This window comes from Sabethes cyaneus, chromosome 3 (genome assembly GCF_943734655.1).
Source record: "Sabethes cyaneus chromosome 3, idSabCyanKW18_F2, whole genome shotgun sequence".
Lineage (NCBI taxonomy): Eukaryota > Metazoa > Arthropoda > Insecta > Diptera > Culicidae > Sabethes > Sabethes cyaneus.
Genome location: NC_071355.1, coordinates 214,270,867 through 214,295,127, shown reverse-complemented (window position 1 = coordinate 214,295,127; position 24,261 = coordinate 214,270,867). Strand labels below are relative to the sequence as shown.

Sequence of the window (24,261 nt, the reverse complement as noted above, 5' to 3'; positions counted from 1 at the left end):
AAGTCCGAACAGACGCATGCCCGGACTTCTATTCTCGGTAATTTCCAGATTGACGGCCCCGGTCGCAATGAAAATGTCGCTTTTCAAACAACAGCTGTCTGCACAAATGATATCTGATATTTCTTCACGAGCTGTGACAGTTTCATATGCTTGAAAATATCTACCACCGTTGCTCTTCTGCAATCACCACTCAATCGAACTTCATCTAGTCATTTTGTTCTGTTTATTGTCGAGATTTGGAGCCACTACCTTTTTACAAGCCATTCTAGTGAAATCAGTTCTGGAATTGTTGCCAGTAATGTCTTACCTTTATGACCATTTCAAAACATGACCAAAACCATTCCAATATGGATGTCAAACTTCAAAAATTTACGAGGGTTGAAAATCCTGAAGTTTGACACCCATATTTACAAGATTTCGAATATTCTCTGAAACTACCACTTCCGCCGGGGTACATAGAACCTGCTACAGGGTTGCCATGGCACGCTGCGCACCTGAAAATCTTCCAGTGTCAATGGCTCATGAAACCTTGACGTTTGATGCTCATATTGACATGGTTTGCGTCATGTCCCAAACTGGCCAGAGCAATAGATGTTACTAGCGGTGATTTTACGAAAATGGCCGTAAGTTGGCTGTTTCTCGTAGGATTATTGTTCTTTTTCGACCAATCGACTGGAAATGAAATCTAGTTTTGGGATAAAATATGAATATGAATAAATTTCCATGACAGAAAAAGATACAAGTGATGAAAAAAATCTGTTTTTGACATACCCCCAGATAACCCGGAATATCTCCGTTGTTCGCTGACTATTGCGAATCTTGAAATATTCTAGAAAAACTAGAAAGATTTCCCCGTCGAATGCAATTGGTTTCATCTGAAAATGTCCAATTTTATGGAAGTTATGGCCGTTTCAATTTCATCAAAATTTTGCCTGTCCCGAACATTTTGTCTAACCCCTGTATTTCCCTATAGGAATTGAATGGTGATTAGAATATCTCAAGCAGTGCTCGAAAACATTGACAGCCATGCATGAAAGCGAGTGTAAAATGCATTCAGCGCATACATTTTTACCCCTGGTAGTATTCTATTATCTGTCAACCCATGGATATGGCAACTGAACTGCTGACAGTGTTTGTCTTTCTCAGTTTTCTGCCCTTTAAAACATTTCATTCACGAATTGCCGTGCTGAATGTTGGCTAGACTAATCTGTCAGTCAATTTTCTTGCTCTTGACTAATATTTTAGATCTCAAGGTTTAGTTTTTTAAACTGCGTTCTGTTTAAAATCAACCAAAACCAGGTTGAAGGAAATTATTTAAATTTTCGGAGCAGTGTTTAGGTTTATTGTAAACTAGCTGACCCGACAAACGTCGTATTTCCACAAATTAAACTATGTTGTACATAAATCGTGAATCTCGGATGACCTTTGTCACAATCTCGAGTTTTGCAAGTTTCTGGGGAGTTCATGGGCGTTTTAATATACAAATTTTCCTCACAGTAAAGTAGAAAACAACTCACCCCATTGCTTTGCCTGATAAAATAAAGCAGATAGCATTTAAATATTCGCCATCATTTCAAACCATTTCGCCGAATATCAATTTGGGGAACCCCAATTCACGGTTGTCCATAACGCGGAATATAGAGTTTCTCAGAATACCATTTCGCGAAAAACCTTCCGTGGGATGTATCATTTCACGGAAAATATTTTCGTAGAAAGCACCATTTCGCAGGGGTGACCCAACTGAAGGAAAATAATAGAGGCCAGTAAATCTAGGAAAATAAATAAACCTAGATAGAGATGATCTCTACGGGGGCTGCCCCCCCGCAGTGGCCGGCGCATCCGACAATACTCGCGGCCTGTGGTCGTCTCGCGCTGAATCATCTAATGTTACTAGTGATAGTTTTTAGTGGTCTTGTTAATGACTAATGTTTTATGAAAAAGTCAAAAATTTCTCGAATTCGATTAGTTTTTGAGTTACGCAAAAATTTCTGGTTTATTTGTATAAGAGTCCCCTTGCCACAGGGGTGAGGGATCTCAAACCATCATAAAAAAATCATGCCTCCAAAACCCCCCACATGCCAAATTTGGTTCCATTTGCTTGATTAGTTCTGAAGTTATGAGAAAATTTGTATTTTATTTGTATGGGAGCCCCTAAAAAGGTAAGGGGTCCTAATTCATCATAGAAAAAATTTATGCATCCAAAACACCCTTATGCCAAACATGGTTCCATTTGATTAATTAGTTCTCGAGTTATGAGGAAATTTGTATTTCATTTGTATAGAAGCCCCCCCCCCTCCTAAAGTGGGGACGGGTCCTAATTCACTATAGAATAAATCCTTGCCTCCAAAAACCTTCACATGCCAAATTTGATTCCATTTGCTTGATTAGTTCTCGAGGTATGAGGAAATTTGTGTTTCATTTGTATAGGATCTCCCCCTTCTAAAGTGCGGAAGGGTCCTAATTCACTATAGAAATGGTTCCATTTGATTAATTAGTTCTCGAGTTATGAGGAAATTTGTATTTCATTTGTATAGGAGCACCCCCTCCTGAAGTGGGGAGAGGTTTCAATTTACCATAGAAAAAATTCTTGTTTCCAAAAACACCCACATGTCAAATTTTGTTCCATATGCTTGATTAGTTCTCGAGGTATGCAGAAATTTGTGTTTCATTTGTATGGGAGCCCCCCCCCCCCCCTCTTAGTGGGGGAAGGGGTCTCTAACCATCATCTTTCTTGACCCCAAAAACTCCTATATGCAAATTTTCACGCCGACCGGTTCAGTAGTTTTCGATTCTATAAGGAACATACGGACAGACAAAAATCCATTTTTATAGGTTTAGATTCGTTTGCCGATGTCGGCAGTTCAAAATGAACGACCAATTCACATTTGATTTCATTTGAAATTGTCAAGCATGAATGAGTGTAGAGAACAACACGAATATAAACACAGGCGATTCGCTCGAATCGTTGGTTTTAGGTTGGCAATGCTGAGTTCATTTCGCCTGTACTAGAAATAGCAAAGAATGAGCAGTATATTGCATCAATTCAGGCATATTGCATAAATTGAATACCCAGCTAGCACCTACTCGTATATCAATGTACGAACATTATCGTCAATATCTAACAAATTCGAAATCGTAACTAAAGCTGGATAAAGTGCGATCAAGTTGATTTTCTATCGTATAAAATGATAATAACTGACATACATACGATTTTCAGCACAAAATCGTATAGTAGTACGGAGCGATTCGCGCTTAATCGGATATTGTCGTATATAAATACTTATATAGTCGTAACGCTCAAAATTATTCGTAATCACGTATATCGCCTCCAAAATAGTACGGATATGCCAATTTTGCGCTTCAAATACGATTTATTAGCATGTATATATGTACGTAATGCTGATTTTTATCTTTTTTATACATATGAAAATGCTAGCTGGGTATGAGATTTCTAAGTATTGATCTCAAGTAATCAATAATGAGCATTACAAATGCAATTCAAGTCACCTTAAATGCTATTTAAAAGCTATACTAACAAAATATACGATTACTTTACTGGTAATGGTAACCCTCTTATAGTGCTAACAATGCTCAGAATGTTTGCTGCCAATTTACAACAGCTATGCAATCAAAAAGTGAATCTACAGAAACTTGCAGTAAAAATGCCAAAACGGTCTGTTTTCTGCTTATGTTAATGCTTATTTATTTTACCTGAGAGGTCAAAACATGGTGAACGATGAATTGTTCTACAGTTATGCACATCCTCATGTACATACCATTAACGACTGGAAATTGCAAAGCAGCATAGATGATTCTCAGTTTTAGTTATATTTGAACTATAGAATTGCAGGTGAAAACCTTTGCACTCATATTGCTTCCACTTTGATGCTCGCATGTGGTGTAAAATATAACTTTTTTGTGCAGATATGATTTCGTATCTCTCAGTTGCAACCGAGATATACAAAAACAAATTGTTTGCTTGGTATCCACGATTCATGAAAACCATTATAATTTTAACATGGAAACCAAAGAGGCTGATTCCGCGTTTTTCAAACGGCTGGTTCCGTCCTACTGCACTACAACTGCAGAGTGTTTTTTCGGTGTGTCAAACATTTTTACAGGTCCACTCTTGATTTGAAAATCAATTTTTAGCTCATACAAAAATTTCCGCTCTAATGCGTATGCAAATTGATTGCCATCATCGGCGGGAAGCAAAGCAACTCAACGGTACAGATTCGTTTGCCTTGATGTGCATGCCAATTGGCACCGCAAATGTGTAGCACTGTTCGCATAAGAAAAAAAACTTCACTTATAAAATCACTCGTGGATCAATAATATTCGACTACCAAAACAGCACACGAGCAGTTATTTATTTAATGGTTGCGTTTGTGATTTCTCCATCAAATCTCACAACAGGAGCAACCAATTGTAGAAACACGCGGCTTGCTCGTTATGCCATCTTCTCTATAAAAAAAGTTGTTAAATGCAACAATTCCTACAATAGAGTTGGAATTAAACTTTCTCCAATTGGTTTTCAACGGTGAGATCTTACTCTACTAACAATGCTAAATATAATTTAAACTTCGGTTGTTACTGAGTACTTCAATTGCAATAAAAAAAATTGTAAAATATTTTATCAAATTTATTCGCTGTACAAAGTTGATTCAAACGATAGGTTTTTCTATTCTTAACATTATTTTTTGTTCCCAGGCATATTTTTGGGTGAAAAATAGATAATGGATTAATACTAAGCAAAATCTTGTGTTAACAGAACCCTATTTCCTTATTCTGCAAGAAACAACAATCTGAAAAAGCGACTGCACTTTTTTACTAAACGGTAAAATGATACACAAACCTACAATGTACGCATCATCAATTTGTTTTCCTCGCAAGCAAGGAACCCATTTGTTCCTACACGACGACGCAAATGCGCGGGCCACACCTTTTTTCGGCCCGTCCAATCTAAGAGAAAACATCTCATCGAAACCATCCGTTGTCGACAGAGGAAGCCCGTAATCAATGACCCACATCAAATGAAATGTTGGTGAAACACGATTCCTTCCGCCCGGAATCGCTCTTCCGGCTGATCTCCTGCTCCGGCTTTTGGGCATTTTATTACGCAGTGTCCTGTTTGTGGCGGACTGACTGGCTGACTGACTGATTGTCTATCCGACAAACCAGTGTCTCCATCAAGTACGGCGTAACGAGCGGCGGAAAACCGCTGTCCGGTTTTCCTCCTGCTGTGTTATTAGATAATGAATTGATTTTTCACTTTTCCACCAGCAGAGCTCTTCTCACCCGCTGGGCTGAGCTATGCTGGTTCTATGATAGCGGGCTCGATGAAAACGGAAAACGTGACCAGCAATCGAACGATTGCACGGGAACCTGTTGGGAATATATGTCAGTCGTGGTTGTGGCCGTTGCCGATTATGGTGTTACTGATGACGGTGATGAGAGCTAATGTGCCCTGAAGGCAGTTTATTCTCCAGAGAATGGCACTCCCTGGCATACTCTAGGAAGGAGAAAAATGTCGCGCTTGTCTCTTGAGTCGACAGAAATAATGACATGTTTATCCTCACAGCGGGGGATTCGGCTGGTCTGGGGAGTAGAGGGTAGCGTAAAAGATGCTTGTAGTGTAAGCTGTGTGCCGACTAGCCGGACAATCACGTTTGCTGGTAACATGTCGACTTGCTTGCCTGCCTGCCAACCTGCCCGCCTGCCCACCTGCCAGCTTGTCCGGTTGACGATGATAATCGCACTTTATACGATAAGAGCCACGCCATCATGTAGAAATATGGCACTGGTTCTATCGTGGAGCAGAACAGGAAATGACTTTTGTTGTGTACGCTTTGCTAACGCGCGGTGTGAATTGTAACTCCGGTAACCGATTTAAGAAAAAAATGCACTCCCGCATGTGTTGGAATACTGTCCGTTCATAAAGATGTTCATAAAACTGATTTAAAATGATGGTATTCGCGTTCTGCACTTTCAGTTGTATGGGGTAGGAAAAGGAGGAATGGGGATGGTTCATACACTATCACTATCACCATCGTCCCAAGCTTGTGTAACCATAAAAGTACGTGAAAACGTTATGTCACATAAACGTGACATTTATTTTACTTCGAATAGTCTTGAAAATGACCATGCGTTCCCATTTTCGATGAAAAATAACTTTTCACCCCATTACAACTTTGTTGTGCTCGTTTTTTCCAAATTTGTTTTTCTACTATGCTGTGTTTTCCACGGGTATTCGTTACACCCCGTCACTTATAATAACTAAAAGTCTTTTTACTTCCTTTCATAATCCACCATTTCTCGGTTATCACCGAGCGGCAGCTTAAAACTTTTCAAGACTAACCATGAAGCCAAAGGTAATGTTGATTTAATTACGGCACTTTCGAATCCAACGGCAGCACTTTCCAACCAGTCCCGGTTGAAATCCCTTCGGGTGACAGCATTAATCTGCAATGTTTTAAAAATCCATTATCTCGCCGGCACTCGAATAATAATAATGGACGTCCTACCCAGCGATGCTGAAAGACCAGAAATGCGACAAGAAATAGGCAATCTGCTGGATCGATCGATTCAAATTTCGCTCAGCTTGTTAATTAACAAACAACCAGCCAGCAGCCAGCAGTAGCAACAGCAACCGGACGTTAATCAACTTGTTGGAATACACCCGACGCCCGCCCGCCGCTGACAGGGTGGAGTGACAGGGGGAAGTGATTGAACATTGAAAATTCATTTGCCTCAGCTGTGCTGCGTTCCGCGTCTGAACAAGCTGTGTGTGGTACGCAGCACAGCTCGTCCGCGCTGTTTTTGCTGATCAGTCTTTTTCCCGAGGTAGAGCGAAGGATAATTGAATTGAAATACGATCTTTCGTGTAATAGCTAGTAAAGAGTAATTCAATTTTTAACCTCGAAGTCAGAGGTGCTTCTGTGGAAATATTGATTGACACTCACTCGAATTGCACTTTTAACGGCTGACATCAGACAGAAATTGTATCGTGAAAATATTCATGATTTCTCGTTTCGTAGCGAAACAGTGAAGCCTTGACTGTGCAATATCTGGTTCCATTGACAAACCGCAATAAAAATCGTAACATCTAGCATTCAAGCATTTTTCGGTTAAAGGTTAAAGGTTAAAGCTACCCAAAAACTAGGTCCTTCCTGGTAAACATCCGGCAGCATATGGCAACCATCGTCGACCACCGGTGCCCGGCGGGAATGTGTTGAGCTGAGCGAGCCCCAGTTGGAAAATGTGCAACGTGAACAAAACCCCACACCGACGAACGAACGAACGAACGAACGTCGTCGCCACGTTGACTGGTAGCCATGGTGACCCCAAAACGAAAACAAAGTTTCGCTCCCGCCCACCGCCCCATACTGATCGATGACTGGAGCAGGAGAACGATGGGAAAGTGATAGCCAAACAGGCAACACAGCTAATCTGGGTCGCTGCGCTTCCCGGCCCGGGTCTGACCTATCCCGACGATATCCGCTCCGGTCCGGTCAGGCTCGTGTAGAATTTCTGTGGTTGTCAAAACCCACGATTAATTGCATGCAATTGTGTGGAGCGTGCGAAAGCACCTTGCGGGGGAGTGGTTGTTTCCTACGTATATTTTGGGGTATTCATGCTCGGTGATTGAAAACTTAAATTAATCTAGTTTGGTCGTTTAGAATGTTTAAACGTTTCTATTGATTTTATTTTCGTTGCGGATTCGCTGTGTTTGATAGCATCACTTAATTCATTGACAACCATAATTGTCTGACATGATAAATTGGCAGATTTTGACTATAAATTCCAAAGCGCTTTATTTGGCAATTTTTTAAATACATTTATATTAAATGTAAATTATAGTTTGGTGACAGCAATTTGGTTGCGTACAGAGAATTGCCTACGACAAGTTCGCGATCAACTGCAAAATTTTTTATTGTTCGAGAGATCAGAAATCATTTAGCAGAATTTTACATAAAAACTGCCTAGAAATAGCTTTTTTATGGGAAATAAACATCTAGCGATGTTCCCATGATTTTGATTAAACTTTTTTGGATAACTTTAAACCACAGACAAACAGACGAGACACTCGCAATAATTCCATCGTCCAATCAAAAACCACTCATTTTTCAAAAAAGCATATTTCGCAACAGGCGCGCGAGTGTTGCTTTGAGTTTTCAGTATAAAACCATTCAAATGTACAAAACCCTACAGCATTAGAACCCTGCATATGCAAGCTACTCCGCAACATGCATAACAGAGGGTGCTAGTGTGCAAGCAAAATGTGCAGGACAATAGTTTTTAAAGGATTTTCTTCTAAGTGTCATGTCAGTTCGTCAGTGTATAAACTTTGAACCACTGAATCAAAATCAATGAATTAGCTATCGAGTAACAGATATTTTATTGAAAATTTCAAGAAAATATTGTATTGAAACTCAAGATTAAAATATTTGCTAAAATAAAAAAATTATTCTTTCACCATATTTTCATAATGTGAACACCAAAGTGTCTTCAATTTTTTTTAATTTTTTACTGAAGAGGCACAGGTACAATTTTTTTTGTATTTGAGATGCAATTTCTTTTAACAGATTAGGTTGTACTAGTGCTATGGAGACGCATCGTATTTTTTCTTAGCGAGGAAGAAATTGAGATGAACAGTTCTCCTGCGAGTGTGAGAAGCATAACGCCCAATACTTTTGCCACTGACACAAGCGTACGACAAACAACAGCCGGTGCTCGCGAGCAAACACCTTCGTAGCGTCTTTCTGCACAGCCTGCTCACGAAGGCGGCTCCTCGTGAGCTGTCAACAGTGCGAACGGTACACCGGGATAAGTGAAAACAAATTTTGCTTTACTTCTTATTTTCTTCTTTATCTTATGCCCTCGTTTACACACACGCGAAAGAGTGCAGGTTCTGGAGTTGCAGGAGTGATGAGATATCAACTGCTGGGTTGCAATAACGAGCGACAGCCACGATCGTTGCGGATAGCTAAATACACATTCGCAAAAATTCTTCACAATGCATGAAAAAATAAGAGAGAGATTTCAAAAGAGATGCTCTTGCCAGTGTGTTAGAACGAGAACGGTTGTGTGACAGATTCAACTGCGGGCATTCAATGCGACCATCGCAACACTGTAAAAAATCGGTAACGAATGAATACCATTAGCATTAGTTCCAATTAATTTGTTATGGAATTGTGTTTGTGTCTACGTAATAGTGTTGTAGACCATGTCTGGTATTGATAATATGTTTCATTGATATTTTTCGGTGAAATAAAACCCTTCTTTTCTCGATCTGCGTAACGTTTCTGGCTACTATGCTTCGCCTATCGTCAGACGCCTGGAAAATTTTATTTTTGGTCAACTAATTCATACAAATTTTAAAACACACTTTTCTTTTCACAAATTTACATTACAAACAACAAATGAAAAGCTTACATTTTCGTCAGTCTATTTTTTTAGCACATTGCTAATGCTGCGTCCGCTGCCGACGAGTAACCATTACCTGCTTGCTTTGTTCACACTGCCGCACAGTGGGACGGCGTCAAAAATAGGCGGACATCAGCTTTTGCGGAGAAACTATTAAGTTTTTCGCATTAGTGTCTTCGCAAAAGTTTCTTGGTTTTTAATTTATTTTTTTGTTAGATAAAAAAAATTTACATTAAGGGGGTGAATCAATAAATAGAAAAATTAACTTTTTTATTTTAGGTCCAAAATAAACAGTGCCTAAGGAAAAGTGATAGAGGACATTATTTCAAGAGTATTTGGTGAAGGAAGAAAGTTTCTATCCCTTAAGGGAAAAAAGATACTGAGCTACACAATAACAAACCCCCTTAATATCAGTTTTCCTAATTTTACTTGCTTATTTCCGTTTCTACATCGTTTTGATGTTCAGTAAAATTTAAGATATAGTAAAAATACATCTTTTTGCTGAAGAGAGCGAGGCTCTAACCTTATGGGATTTTAAGCTGTTACAGTTTTTAGACAATTTTCTAGTCAATTTTATGGTGATTTATTTCAAAAAGGCGCAAGTATGCGCAGCCAATCTCAGCGACTTTATGTGTTGCAATGTAGTGGCTTTCATTTTATGTATATGTCACGGTGGATCACGGTGGAACATTCAAGCAAACTGCGACTAAAAATATCACGTTTAACGCCTGAAAAATTACATAAAATAACATAATCGATCAATACAAATGGTATAAACCCATTTAAAATAAAAATAAATTTAATAATAAATGATTTAACAATTCAATGATGTTATATTTCTAAATAACTGTTCATTTCATCATCGTTAGCTTCGGAGGAGTCAAGAGTACCGTTTCCCGCAAAATCTGGTTCATTATACGGATGGTACAAAATGCCAGCTAGTATGCACCGAATTCTTATCCATGGTGCAGATATTATCCAAGCATCAGTGCTCCCTATCGGTGCCTTGTCAGAAGAACCGCAAGAATGCTGGAATAAGGACGTCAAAATGTTCCGGGAAAATCGAGCGCGAAAATGTTCAAGGTGCATATTAGTCATCATATATGTTGTGTTTTGTTCCTAATTGCATACGCTTATGTTCACAGAGTATCTACAAATCAAGATATATTTAACCGTTTAATGCTATCATCTGATCCGATAATTTCATCAGTGGGTAAGAACACAAAACGGAAGAAAATGCCATTCAGTGAAGCAGCACTGAAGTTATAGCGTGAACCAGATTTTGCGGGAAACGGTACTCTTGACTCCTCCGAAGCTAACGATGAAGAAATGAACAGTTATTTAGAAATATAAGATCATTGAATTGTTAAATCATTTATTATTAAATTTATTTTTATTTTAAATGGGTTTATACCATTTGTATTGATCGATTATGTTATTTTATGTAATTTTTCAGGCGTTAAACGTGATATTTTTAGTCGCAGTTTGCTCGAATGTTCCACCGTGATCCACCGTGACATATACATAAAATGAAAGCCACTACATTGCAACACATAAAGTCGCTGAGATTGGCTGCGCATACTTGCGCCTTTTTGAAATAAATCACCTTAAAATTGACTAGAAAATTGTCTAAAAACTGTAACAGCTTAAAATCCCATAAGGTTAGAGCCTCGCTCTCTTCAGCAAAAAGATGTATTTTTACTATATCTTAAATTTTACTGAACATCAAAACGATGTAGAAACGGAAATAAGCAAGTAAAATTAGGAAAACTGATATTAAGGGGGTTTGTTATTGTGTAGCTCAGTATCTTTTTTCCCTTAAGGGATAGAAACTTCCTTCCTTCGCCAAATACTCTTGAAATAATGTCCTCTACCACTTTTCCTTAGGCACTGTTTATTTTGGACCTAAAATAAAAAAGTTAATTTTTCTATTTATTGATTCACCCCCTTAATGTAAATTTTTTTTATCTAACAAAAAAATAAATTAAAAACCAAGAAACTTTTGCGAAGACACTAATGCGAAAAACTTAATAGTTTCTCCGCAAAAGCTGATGTCCGCCTATTTTTGAACCTGTCCCACTGTGTGCCGTAGCTTAGTGACCAGACCGTTATGCATTGCGTATACAAAGTAAATGTCTGGTATTGGTTTTGCTAAAGGTGAAATATGGAACCCTTCATAAAAATTGTGTGAATGAATGAATATAAGAGAAACCGAGACATAGACAAAGAAAAAATGAGGTAGAGAGAAAAAAAGGAAGGGAGAAAAGTGCAAAAGAGAGAGAAAGAGAAAGTGGAAAAAGAGCGAGAGAGAGAAAGAGGAGTACAGAGGGGAATAGAGGCAAAAATGCGGGGATATAGAGAGAAAGAGGTGAATAGAGAGAAAGAAAGGGATAGAGATAGACGCGAGAGATAGAAAAAAGAGGAGTGATAGAGAGAGAAAAAGCTGGATAGAGAGAGAGAAAGAGTTGAATAGATAAAGAGACAGAGAGATAGAATGAGATAGAGGGAGAAAGAGAACGAGGGGATTATAAAGAGAGATAAAGTGAGACAAAGAGAGGGAAAAAGAGAGGACAAGGAGAGAGTAAGAGAGGGAGTAGGAATTGATTCTACTATATAATGCTAAAGCAAAAACAGACGGCATCCAAACGTTTTAGAAATACTAACAGACATTTATCGCAAGAGCTCGTTCTACCGGACAACTAAAATCAGAAAAATATGATAACATATTACTACATATGATAACATATTACTACATTTAAAAAAGTTGGCTCCTTCCCAAGCAACACAGCTTGTTATCGAATAGTATAATATTACATATATCAGAACTTCTCTATTACCTGAAAAGCGCAAAAAACTTAAGTCTAATGAAACAAGAATTGAAAGAAGTATGTATCAGGTTATTTCATACCAATTTAAAACGTTATTATAGCATAAGCTACAACTTGTTCTTCCAGTAGTTTAAATTTAGTAATGGTGACGTAATAAAAACTTCGTGTTGACATGTTGACAAAACAAACATTATACATTAGATATGAGCTGTCAAATAAATTCATGTTATCCCAAAACATCTCAAAACCTTAATAATAACGACATATGTTTTCAAAGTACGTTTATAGTACGCTTAAGCGACTAATTTCCACGAATATTATTTTCTAACTTGTTTTGTGTGTTACTTGGGTTAAAGCTACCGCATACGAGCCTGAACAAATAAATGACATGATAAAAAAAATATTACTGCATTTAAAGTAAGTCTAAAACAGTCATTAAAAGTTTTCACAAAGCAATATAAAGAGGACGCCATTTGTAAATTACATGGACGATCACAAAGTAGATACACACATACACCAGGCAATAAAACGTACAGCCTCTGTAAGTTAAAAGCAAGTTATTCTTCTAAGACGGGAAAAATGAATTTTTGTCTAATAAAATTTTAGTTTCCTTGAAAAAGAGGGAATGAATCCACCGAAACGTCGGATATAAAAGCAAAGTACCATTTTAGTTACTCAGTACAGACTGCATACCTGAAAATCCGAGATTGAATATTTTATTCTACTCTAACCTGAGTATCATCAAATACCGAAAAACAAATTGGTAAAATGGCGTAAAATGTTCTTTTCCAACCCCTGAAAATTCGTGTAATTATATGGTTTATGGCAAGTAAAGTTCTGCGAAATTGAAAATTTCCTTATTTCGTAAAACGTCTTTATTTTCTAAAACAGCAAAAGCGCTGTTACAACTCTGTTTTTGACATTCTAAGTTATCAAATGGCATCACGTTATTCCGTTTCGTACGAACAATTTTGTTCTGTTTCTTAAGCTGCAACCATCAAATCATAGAATTGCTTCCCCAGAATTAGACCCTATACAGTTATCTCGTTTGTCCAAAAAATGACTCGAAAGAAGATTTCAACTAAGTTTTCTTAAACGAAAAAAAAACTAATTTACTCTCAAGCAAGCGCGCGTTTGTTTGCAGCTGCACTAGCAATAATCGAACCGATGTCTATGCTAGCAAAACACCTCTTTTGCTACTCAAACGTACTCTTAATAACAAATTTGGCATTTTGGCATATTTGGCAATTTTTCAGTAGTTTGCATTAAAAAACCACTAGTTTTATGACACCGTCCAGTGTTACGAATCACCATACCCGCTCTTAATTCTTATTCATTTCACCAAATTCCGAGCACATTGGAAGATAAGGTCCCCTTTAATCACCTGTTTTACAAGCTACTTGTCAAATATTTGGTGAAACAGGAACCAGTTTTTTCTGTTTTACTTGTTTCTGACTATGTCGCGGTCCATCGTAAACTATTTTTATTAATAAAGGTGGAGGAACGTTTGTTGATGATCGAAACTAGATGTGAGACTATCTAATATAGGGCGTGCTGGTAGTTTAACTGTCAAAACACTTGAGAGCAAACCGAGAGAGTGTGGGTAAGAGTCCCATGTTTGATTGCGAGAGAGTCAGAGACAAGTAGAACAGTAAAAACACATCCGGTGTGGTAAAAACACCAGATTGCTGATCGACGGTCGGAATCAGACTGCTCAGCTCCTACCATAATGCAGTCGATATTAGTTTATCTTCTCAGTGGTAGAAGCAGGAAGTGCAATCATACAAAAAATAACTACCGTCGGCGAGTGGAGCGTATGTGTGTGCGTACGAATGGTTAGAGTGGAATGATCAAAACTAGATGTAAGACTATCTAATATAGGGTGTCTAATATTTATATAATTAATTTTCGATTTGACCTAAGAGTAAATTACGCTATCTTATATTGTCAACTAGTTAAGTTGCAGTCGATTCTTTGCCAAATTTTACAAACAATAATAAAAAGTACATTATCATGTGCAGATGTTTATTTAGCACAACGTTTAATAATAATTCGTAAAACCCCAAGTGTGTCATACATATTTTATCCTCAACGACACAGCAGAGAAGGCAAACAGAGGCCTGTGGGCCATAAATTTACCCAAATACTTTAAGACTTATTAATTTGTTATAAACATGCCATTTTGGTGCTGCTCTTTTTCTCTTCTCCCCAAACAGAGCCATGCCAGTGGATCCCATGGACGATATTGAGCTTCGCTCCGTTCAGTTGCAGTACCCGAATCAGCGCGGTTCCATCGTTGGCCAGTGCGACCTGGCAAGGGTCCCGACCGACAAGGGTGACATTTTGGTTGCGGTGCAGGGCGATACAACGAAACCGGCAATCCTAACGTACCACGATCTGGGATTGAATTGTAAGTACACCAAAAAAAAAGAACAATACGGTACCTAATGCAATTGAGTTCGGGCCGTATCTTGTCATGCGAAAAGCATTAATTTCCTTACGGGCAATATAATTTGATTTCAACGTGCAATTACATTTTCCGGAAATGGTAGCAGAATGGGAACATTAATGGAACAAAGGTGAACATTTAGCCGTATCATTTTTGAAACCCGCTACAAGTGAAGCTTCATTTGCTGCACTTGACAGTCGTTACTGAGTGCTTCTCCACGATATAATTCGATTAGCCGTGTCTCTCTCCAGCGCGTCCCTTTATTATACGAACTTCGCTTCCAAACGACAATCGTTTCAACTCAAACAGAAGCTGTGTAGTAAATTCTACCTCCTTCTTTCTTAGATGCATCAAGCTTTGCTGGATTCTTCAATTTCCCAACGATGCGAGCTTTGTTGGACAACTTTTGCGTGTATCACGTGAACGCTCCAGGCCAGGAGGAAGGTGCACCAACCTTTCCGGAAGAGTAAGTAACTTTGTTCCATGCAGAGCAACAGAACGTACGGATGTACCTACGTGTCGATAATAGACCATCAAATAATGCACTTGCTTTCGTGTTTTTCTCTTTACTCATCCCCCCACCAGCTACGTGTACCCAACATTCGATGAACTTGCAGCGCAGCTGCTATTTGTTATGTCACACTTCAACCTGAAATCCATCATCGGTTTTGGGGTCGGTGCAGGAGCCAACATTCTGGCCAGGTTTGCGCTGTCAAATCCGGATAAGGTGAGCATAATAATGCTGTTTGCTTCTCACGATAGGTTCTATAACCGGAAGCTTTTTGTTTCCAGGTCGGTGCACTATGCCTTATCAACTGCAGTTCCACAGCGGCCGGATGGATTGAATGGGGCTACCAACTGCTGAATTCGCGTAATCTTCGCACCAAAGGCATGACTCAGGGCGTACTGGACTATCTGATGTGGCACCACTTCGGGCGGAATCCAGAGGAGCGGAATCTAGATCTGGTACAGGTAAGAATTGTGGCGCCGCCGCCGTCGAGATGATGGATGCAGCCACACGAAATATGGATGAAAAAGCACGGAAACGTTTTTTTTTGGCACCGTCGGTTAGCGATTCAAGTGCAGAAAGATGCACAGAATTTAATCACGGCACGTTGGAAGTTGAATGATCTACCGTATCATTCGAATGAGTGCCCCTAGGTTATCTGGAGAGTTGAGTTATTTTTATTAAAAAATGAAATTCAGTTGAATTTAAACATTTTCAAAAATATCTGTAGGGTTTTTGCATGGTTGACGAAGGACCACGTAAGGCGGGTTTTTGTGTCAAAACCTTGAATTTTAAAGAAAACTTTTTTCGCGGTTTTGACCGTGTAACCAAATAGCGTAAAATGAGACAAAACATAAAGGATAAAAATAGTATATTATCTACCTAAGTGATCGAAACTGTTATATACTGCTCATATTTTGCTGTTTCTACAGATGGAATGAAGTCAGCATTGCCAACCTGAAATCAACGATTCGAGTGAATCATTTGCGTTCATGTTCGTGTTGTTCTCTGCATACATTCATTCATTCTCGACAATAGTAAATGAAATCCAATGTGAATCATTCATTGATTTTGAACTGCCGACAACGGCAAACAAAATTTCAATAAATGTAAACATTGCTCCGAAGTTTCCGAATTGATTTACTTCAGCCTGGTTTTGGTTGATTTTAAAAAGTAGGCAGTTAAAAACCTAACCTTTGAGATATAAAATATTAGTCAAGAGCGAGAAAATTGACTGACAGATTAGTCGAGCAATTATTCAGCACTGCAATTTATGAATGAATTGTATGAAGGGTAGAAAACTGAGAAAGACAAATACTGTCATCAGTTCAGTGGTCATATCTATGGACGGACAGATAAAAGAATACTAGCAGGCTAAAACTCTAATCACTAAATAAGTTTTATATTCGCCTTCATGCAGGGAGGTAAATTTTTTCCCCAACTGGTCATTTAGTATCTAGTGATGCCAAAAACGTTCGGGTTTTCACCGTATTTTTAGTAGGTAAACCATATTTTGTTGTCGCTAATGAATACATTTGTCAAAAATTGCCTTAAATAAAAATTTCACATATTAGAATGGAACACATCCGCGATATTTGTTGCGTTCAATGATTGAGCTTTACTAAGAAAAGTGTTAGGAGAAAATACAAATCTTCAATATGAAAGATTAGCGCCAATAAAAAAAAGCGGCACTTGACAGGGCTTTATAAAATTCAATTGACTCTACATTATGTGTACATGCATTAGATCTACATTAAGTGTAGTTTGCACTGATAACGGCCTAACTTCGTCATTTGATGTTGCCCAATTTTGTTCCTTTCCTTCCAAATGAATTCTGTGTTGTCCAATTTCATATTCCTGAGCTGCAACCAGGGAGCCAGGAACGTTGATTCACAGTAGCCAGTTCTGGCTATACCTAATTTCGAAGTAATTTGCAAATCCTAGGAGTTTACTACTCTTGCTGAAAATTATGCCTTTCATGTCGATGGTCACTCGGCGTCGAATCGGCGTCGCGACGTACACGGAATACATCTCTCGATTCAATCTTAGTGTACTTAACAGTCGAGTCAGTTTGACATGAAAACCATGTTTGTGCATCTTTTCCTCCAACGACTGTGAGCTTGTCGGCATTCCCCATCCAACAGGCATTTTTTGTACTCTGCTGCATTTTACCTAATGCCGCAGTTACAGCCTCTTCAATGAACGACCTTTCCCAACCATCTTCGAGGGTGGACACAGCCAGCTCTTTGGAAGATGGAAATGCCTCATTCAGTATTCGAGCGTAGTTCTTACAGAGCAGAGTGCGGGTGCCTGCGGGGTATGGAAACCTATATATAGAATACTTTTCTATAGACTTAGGCGTATCCTCAATGATAAACACTCAGGAACATTTGAAACCTTTCCTAGGATTACCGAAACATAGGTGCCATACATTAGCTTTAGGTTTGAATGAGCGACATCGAGTAAGGACAGCATACAGCCGCGGTAGCTCTTGTCGTATTAAGAATTCCTATCCACTGTACTCGGTCCTGGTCTATTCAACGCCAAATTGTTGCGCGGATCGACACACGCAAGTTGACTTCAACCTGGTCGAGCCATCTAGCACGTTAGGTGCCTCTATTCCTGATGCCGGTGGGGTCCACTACGGACTTGAGACTGTAACTTTGCTTACGAAAGACATACGTGCACTTGGCGTATTTCAACAGAAGGTGTTGCGGACTATTTTTGGCGGAGTACAAACGGATAGCAAAGAGGGGCGTAGGCATATGAACCACTAGTTGCAGGCACTAGTTGGAGAGATTCCCATCGTACGCCTAGCGAAAGTTGGGAGACTCTGCTGGGTCGGCCACCTTGGAAGGTTGCCAGGCGACTATACAGTGAAATCTGTTCTCTTCAAGAACTGCACAGGCACTTCTACCCATTGTTTCTTCAAAACCAGGCCTTCTAGATGACCCATAACTGCTCAACCTCGCTTTTGGAACAAAAACATCATTGTTATCATTAAACCAGTCTAACGCCGATCACGCGTCTTGGCAGCATCTCGCTGCCGTAAGACCACTGGAAGAAAAACGTTTCACAGAGGGCCTGCTTAAGCAAGAATTTTTTGGAGAACTAATCCACTTTCTTGTTCGTTACCTCCTTACCAGGAACGATCAATCGTAATCTGGCTACGTAAAGTTTCTACCCCGCCAACTGCTCTGTATCCGTCTTGTCATTCATCAGAACGCAGCTCGGTTTCATCAGCCGCTCTCGGTACAGCTTACCATCGCGAGTTTTAGCCGTCGTGTTTTATTTGTCGTTCCGGTTCGATGCCTTCCGGATCTTGAAGATGTGGAGACCAAGCCGTTTCATTGTTCTTTGGACAAACCAGATGGAAACTACTTCCGCCTTCACCGCTTCCTGAATCAAGAGTGTTTCGGCCGACGCTTGAACAGCTCAGCTGTCTTCGGTCTTTCGACACTAGATGATTCCTTAGTATTTGCCATTCCATTTGGGGATATGTTCAGTCCTTTCTTGGGAAGTCTAGGAGAAGAAAGATTTGTACACTTCCTAGACTTTGCACTGATTGCAAAAGAGAGTCCCAGAAGTGGATCGGCAGCTTCTGAAACGTTGAAAGCTTATGCGGAGTTTCAGCGTTCTTTTCGTACGTGTCTACCGCATTTTTCTTTCCGCTTTGTAGAGTGTGAGAGTATGTATTTGGGGAAGCCACCGCCAGTTCAAGGTCTTACCAGTGTATGCGGGAGCACTTATAGTAGATCCAAATTTGATTGTCAGATGAATTTCATACTAATGCTGTTGCAAAAGAACCAAAAAGGGGTTCGGCGGACCAACAAGCAGAGCCACTTGTGAGCATTCTATGGTAGTGAGAATCTTCTTCCAGCATTAGGATCCCGCCAAATAATAATCAATTTCGCCGTACCAGCTTTATCCCTCGTGACAGTTTATTCAATAGACGGGTGCATCACATAGGTATCAGACCTCTAGGACACCGGCTGGAAGTGCAGATATCGTGGTGCATTATTCATCTTTTATTGCGTATAGTTGTTCAATATGGGGTCAGTCTTGGTGTTGTGGTTAGCATTCACGCCTCTCACGCCGAGGACCCGGGTTTAAATCCCAACCCCTCAGAAGCCACGAATGACCCAAGCTGTTATAGTGACTATAATCTATAATCTAAACACAAAAAGAAAAAAATGTTTAATATGATGTAGTTTGCATTAAAATAAAATTGTATTACAGGTGTACCTCGATATAAGACAATTTATAATTTCAAAAAGTTGTCTTATATCGAAATTGTCTTATATCGAAACATGTTTTTTTCAAACAAAATTTGCATTAGCGGTCGCCAGTTTTGCTCTGTGTTATGTGTTTACGGTTTTTGAACTATTTATTATTGTTTGAACTATTAGTTTTTTGGGGTTATTTTGAAATAATGAACATTTTCATGGCACCGATTTCATAATGGAAAATCAGCTCTGGTATCGTTATCAGCTATGTCAAATGGATTTGTTTCGATATAAGACAAAATTGTTTTATATCGAATTGTCTTATATCGAGGTTGTTTTATAACGAGGCTGTCTTATATCGAGGTATCCCTGTAAACTGTCTTACCTTTCCGATTCCATAAAATTATATCTGCATCTTCTCCGTTTGAACGATTCTCCTTTTTTGTAAACCTTAACATCCCAAGCTTTACGTTTATCCTTTCTTTAGCTATTGCGTAGGTTAAATCCAGTAGGTAAAACTGGCAACACTTACGTATATAGTAAGAGATATTTAATAGTCCGAAACAGTCATCCTTGTCTGTAACCAAAACCAGGCCCCTGATAAGGCGCCATTTTTTCGTGGTAAGAATCGCCTACATTAACTAAAGACTCAAACCAATTATACCAGATTGCATTCAAGACAAGCAATAGTAACGTAGTGAAGTTGCATCTCATTGAGCTACATAGCGTACCTCTGATCCGCTCTCAATTAGACGCGAGGCGACGCACGCGGGTTACAGCTAGTACAGTACTAGTTAATTAACATACGTTTGTGATGTATTGTATTTGTATTTGTATTTTGGTCGATTCATCTGAGAATTTTGATATTATCTACATGAATATGAACTTAAATCTAGAACAAAACTATTGCAGCATCCTAGACCTTGTCAGTCTTCTACTAAAGGCGCGTGAAGAAACGTCTCCAAAGTCAAATAATTCTTCGACCAGCTTGAAGGTGCGGATGCATGACGTCAGTGGTTCATAAAACCCGTACATAGTCTGATGGAATCTGGTTGTCAGTAAATTTGATGAGCGAAGCTGTCTACGTGAAGCACGAATATCAATACGGGACAGCAGAGCCGGGGCATCTATTTCATTGTTAAGCAGCTTGGTCACAAAAGTTGCTCGTTGAATCTTCGACGACTCTCTAATGTCTCCAAATCCAAAAGCTGGCATCCAAAAGCTGGCATCCAATAGCTGGTAGACGCCAGGGTAGATGACTCAGGGCGATACAAACAAATCTTCGTTGAACACGTTCTATTCTGGCTTTCCAACGCAGGTTATGAGAATTCCAGAGGACACAGGCATTCTCAAGTATTGGCCGTTCCAACGCGCAGTACAATGCCTTCAAGCAATGGGGATCTGGGAAGTCTTGGGAAATTTTTGTGATGAACCCTAGTTGTTGCGAAGCCCTAGAGATGACAGCAGTATAATGTTGATTGAACATGAGCTTGTTATCCAACAGAACTCCAAGATCGCTGATCTGATCGACGCGTCCGAGAATAGCTCCATTTATCCGGTAATCAAATGAGATGGACGTATTACATCGGTGGAATGTTATAACCACACATTTGGCAATGCTTATTGTGAGCTTGTTTCTATTACACCAATCAGTAAAGGTGTCCAACAGCGCTTGCAATCGGTAGCAGTCAGCGATAGATTTCACAACGAGGTAGATCTTTAGATCGTCGGCATATACCAGTGTGCATCCGGAACCAAGCAGAATGGCTATGTCGTTAAAGTACAAGGCGAATAGCAAAGGTCCCAGGTTACTGCCCTGCGGAACACCAGAAGTATTACTGAATGCACGTGAAACTGTGGAATCCAGCTTGACCCGTAAAGTACGGTCTGTTAGATATGAGCTCAACCATGAAGTTAATCTATCAGATATACCGAGTGTAGAGAGCTTGTGCAAGAGTATTCGATGATCTACTGTGTCGAAAGCGGCCTTAATATCTGTGTACACAGTGTCAATCAGCATGTACAACAGTTATCACTTTATGAAAAAGTCCTGTGGCCTACCTAAAGCTACCATTATAAGATCAGCTCATCTACTCAATTTCAAATTACAGTATTACCAAGTATGGCCACGTGGATGCGCTCGGTAGAAATTTGGGATGGTCAGAGCTATGTTGGGTGCTTTCTGTCAGTTGCCTTCCCCATCTGTGTGATTCTCCCCGCATTGCAGTCCAGTATCTTCACTGGCTGGACATTAGAATCGTTGAAACGGCCAATTCCAAAACCAGGAAGTTCCTTAATGGGTACAGACATGATTCGTTAACCACACCGTAAATCTTCTCTACGCGTGTGTACATCTCACACTCGTTTGCTTGCTTAATGTTCAACCGATTTCAAAAAGTTCAATATTTTCCTACCGTACTAATTTATTCATTTTTCATTCCAGTTATACAAATCCAACTTCGAGCGGTCGATAAACCCTGTCAATCTAGCCATGCTCATCGATTCATACATCAAGCGAACCGATCTGAACATCGCCCGAACACCGTCGGGCTCACCTCAAACAGGTATGTACCGTGCGCCAAAGCCAAAGTTGGCCCCCGCAGCGGCGGACGACCGCTCGCCAACGACAGGAAAATTAACGACTTCTTTTCTCTCCACTTTCATCTGCTCTGTGCTCCCTCTGCATCACTTCCGTTCGTCGGTGCCTCCAGCTGCATCGCTGAAAATGCCAGTTCTTAACATTACTGGCGCATTATCGCCCCACATTGACGATACGGTGACATTCAATGGCAGGCTAGTTCCGGAGAAGACTAATTGGATGAAGGTAATTATTATCCTTTGATTTTTTTACGTTTGATGCTCTCCCCTCCCCTCCAGTTGCTTGCCGACAACAAGCTCCTTCTTGTAAAAAGAAAGACTGGCATGTAGGTTGATGTTTGTTCACAGTAATGAGTGACCTAGTGTTATACACTGCCATAATTATGCAGCAACACATATGTAGTATGCAGTATAAAACAAGTTGCACCTCACTATTAGACTATAAAGGGAAAGTTAACCAACTGTTGATTCAGGCACCTCATTAGCATGTTATTTATGTTCAAGCATTATTTTCCGATGAATTGCTACTATCTTAGGAGCTAAATTGAATAGAGGAAAAGAGTTGCTCACAATTCTTTCAGGTTCTTAGTGTGATTAAATGGGTAGAAACATTGCATAGAATATTGCGACAAAGACTATCAGTTGCAAAGAGGAAAAAACTTTTTTCGTTTAATGAAGAAAGTTTTTCTTTACTTCACTTAACGATGGAAAGTTCCAACGTAGAAAAGAACTCTGGGATATACTTAGAAATGATTGAATAGCGCATCGCAATTGAAAGTGAAAAATGTTTCTTTGCTAATCGATGAACTTGGACAGCTCATTAGTTCAGGCTGCAACATTAATTAGATTGTTTTTTTCGTGAAGCAGTTTTATAATTCTACATGTTGTACCGTGAAAATATTAACCACAATGTCCTAAAATTTGCTGCTTTCAATTCTCTTCAGATTTCCGACTGCGGTCTGGTACTGGAAGAGCAACCTGGTAAACTGGCTGAAGCATTCCGACTGTTCCTGCAGGGTGAAGGCTACGGTAAGTGCTAAAACTTTTCCTTCTGGTGTCTCCAGTCCTATAGCGAAAATGATCAAACACAGAGAGATTAAAAAAAAACGAAAAATAGATCAAATGCAAAAATCAGGCTAATCCCATCTGCAGCTATAAGATTGAGATTCAAATTTGAACCAACCTATTGACGGTAGCGAGCAAAATTTCTGCGCAATTAGTACACACACACCAGCGAAGAAATTAAGAAAATCTATTTTGGAACAAAAAAAAACAAAATTATTGCTTGCTCATTAATCACTCACAGAATATTGTTTACAAGCTTCCATGTCATCCAATTCATATTGAAGTATACACTCGCTTAAATTTATACGCATTTAAAGTTGAGTTGCCTAAAAGATCCTGTTAGATAAATTCTCCATCCAACATTTTACCACATCGAATGTCATCTCTTTTAAAAGCATTAACTCAAAAAAAAAACAAAAACACAAAAGCAGCATTTCCTTGTAGATTAATTTTGCTGTTCGACTCACATGTAAATTGTTCGCGACCAAAAGCTGCTAGAAAAAAAAAATGTATTCCCACCAATCGTTTGTTGACCGCTAATAATGAAAACAAAAAAGAAACGTGATTTCAATAAAACATGTTTGTTTGCCGTTTTTGGGCCTATAAACCCGAAACTTCAAACGTGCGCGAAAGCTTCCAGCTTTATCGAACTCATCATTGGCTTTTTAATTACACGACCACGATCTACTCCCGTCCCGAAACTATCAACGGTCCTAGCGTGAAAAATAAAACATTGCGGGACATTGTGGAAGACTGCAAACAACCAATCGATATTCTCGTCGGTCCGCTTTGAACTCTGTGTAATATCTGTGTCTGTTCGTACGTTTCGCTGTTAGTTAAGTTCGATAAAAAGAAAAACCAATAGCTATTGTGCAAATAATATGATTTCGTTACAAATATTCGTTGTGTTTAGAAGCTTTTGCGGGCTTCGTGGAATGAATCTGAGGACATTCACAGCGACCGTTGTGTGAAAAAATCGTTAATAAACATAAATAATTTTGTTTTTGAATTTTCGGTCTTGTTATTGAGTATTATTTCAATTTTATTTTTATTTTTGACATTTGTACATGTAGTTTGTTGAATATCATTAGAGTAAGAATGTTTGATGATGAGGTGGATAAAGAATGCTTGATAAGAAAAAGGACATTTTAATAGAAATGT

At 39.2% G+C, this 24,261-nt stretch overlaps 1 protein-coding gene across 2 annotated transcripts in view; it reads left to right on the top strand.

Moving 5' to 3' along the window:
* LOC128741279 (protein NDRG3) overlaps nucleotides 1-24,261 on the top strand; it is a 120,380-nt gene that overhangs the window by 85,795 nt on the left and 10,324 nt on the right. For both annotated transcript variants that reach the window (XM_053836974.1, XM_053836973.1), the window contains exons 4-10: nucleotides 14,471-14,664; nucleotides 15,049-15,169; nucleotides 15,289-15,430; nucleotides 15,496-15,675; nucleotides 21,881-22,001; nucleotides 22,149-22,261; nucleotides 22,980-23,064. In XM_053836974.1, coding sequence (XP_053692949.1) covers nucleotides 14,471-14,664; nucleotides 15,049-15,169; nucleotides 15,289-15,430; nucleotides 15,496-15,675; nucleotides 21,881-22,001; nucleotides 22,149-22,261; nucleotides 22,980-23,064 — 956 coding nt within the window. The remainder of the gene's footprint in view (nucleotides 1-14,470; nucleotides 14,665-15,048; nucleotides 15,170-15,288; nucleotides 15,431-15,495; nucleotides 15,676-21,880; nucleotides 22,002-22,148; nucleotides 22,262-22,979; nucleotides 23,065-24,261) is intronic.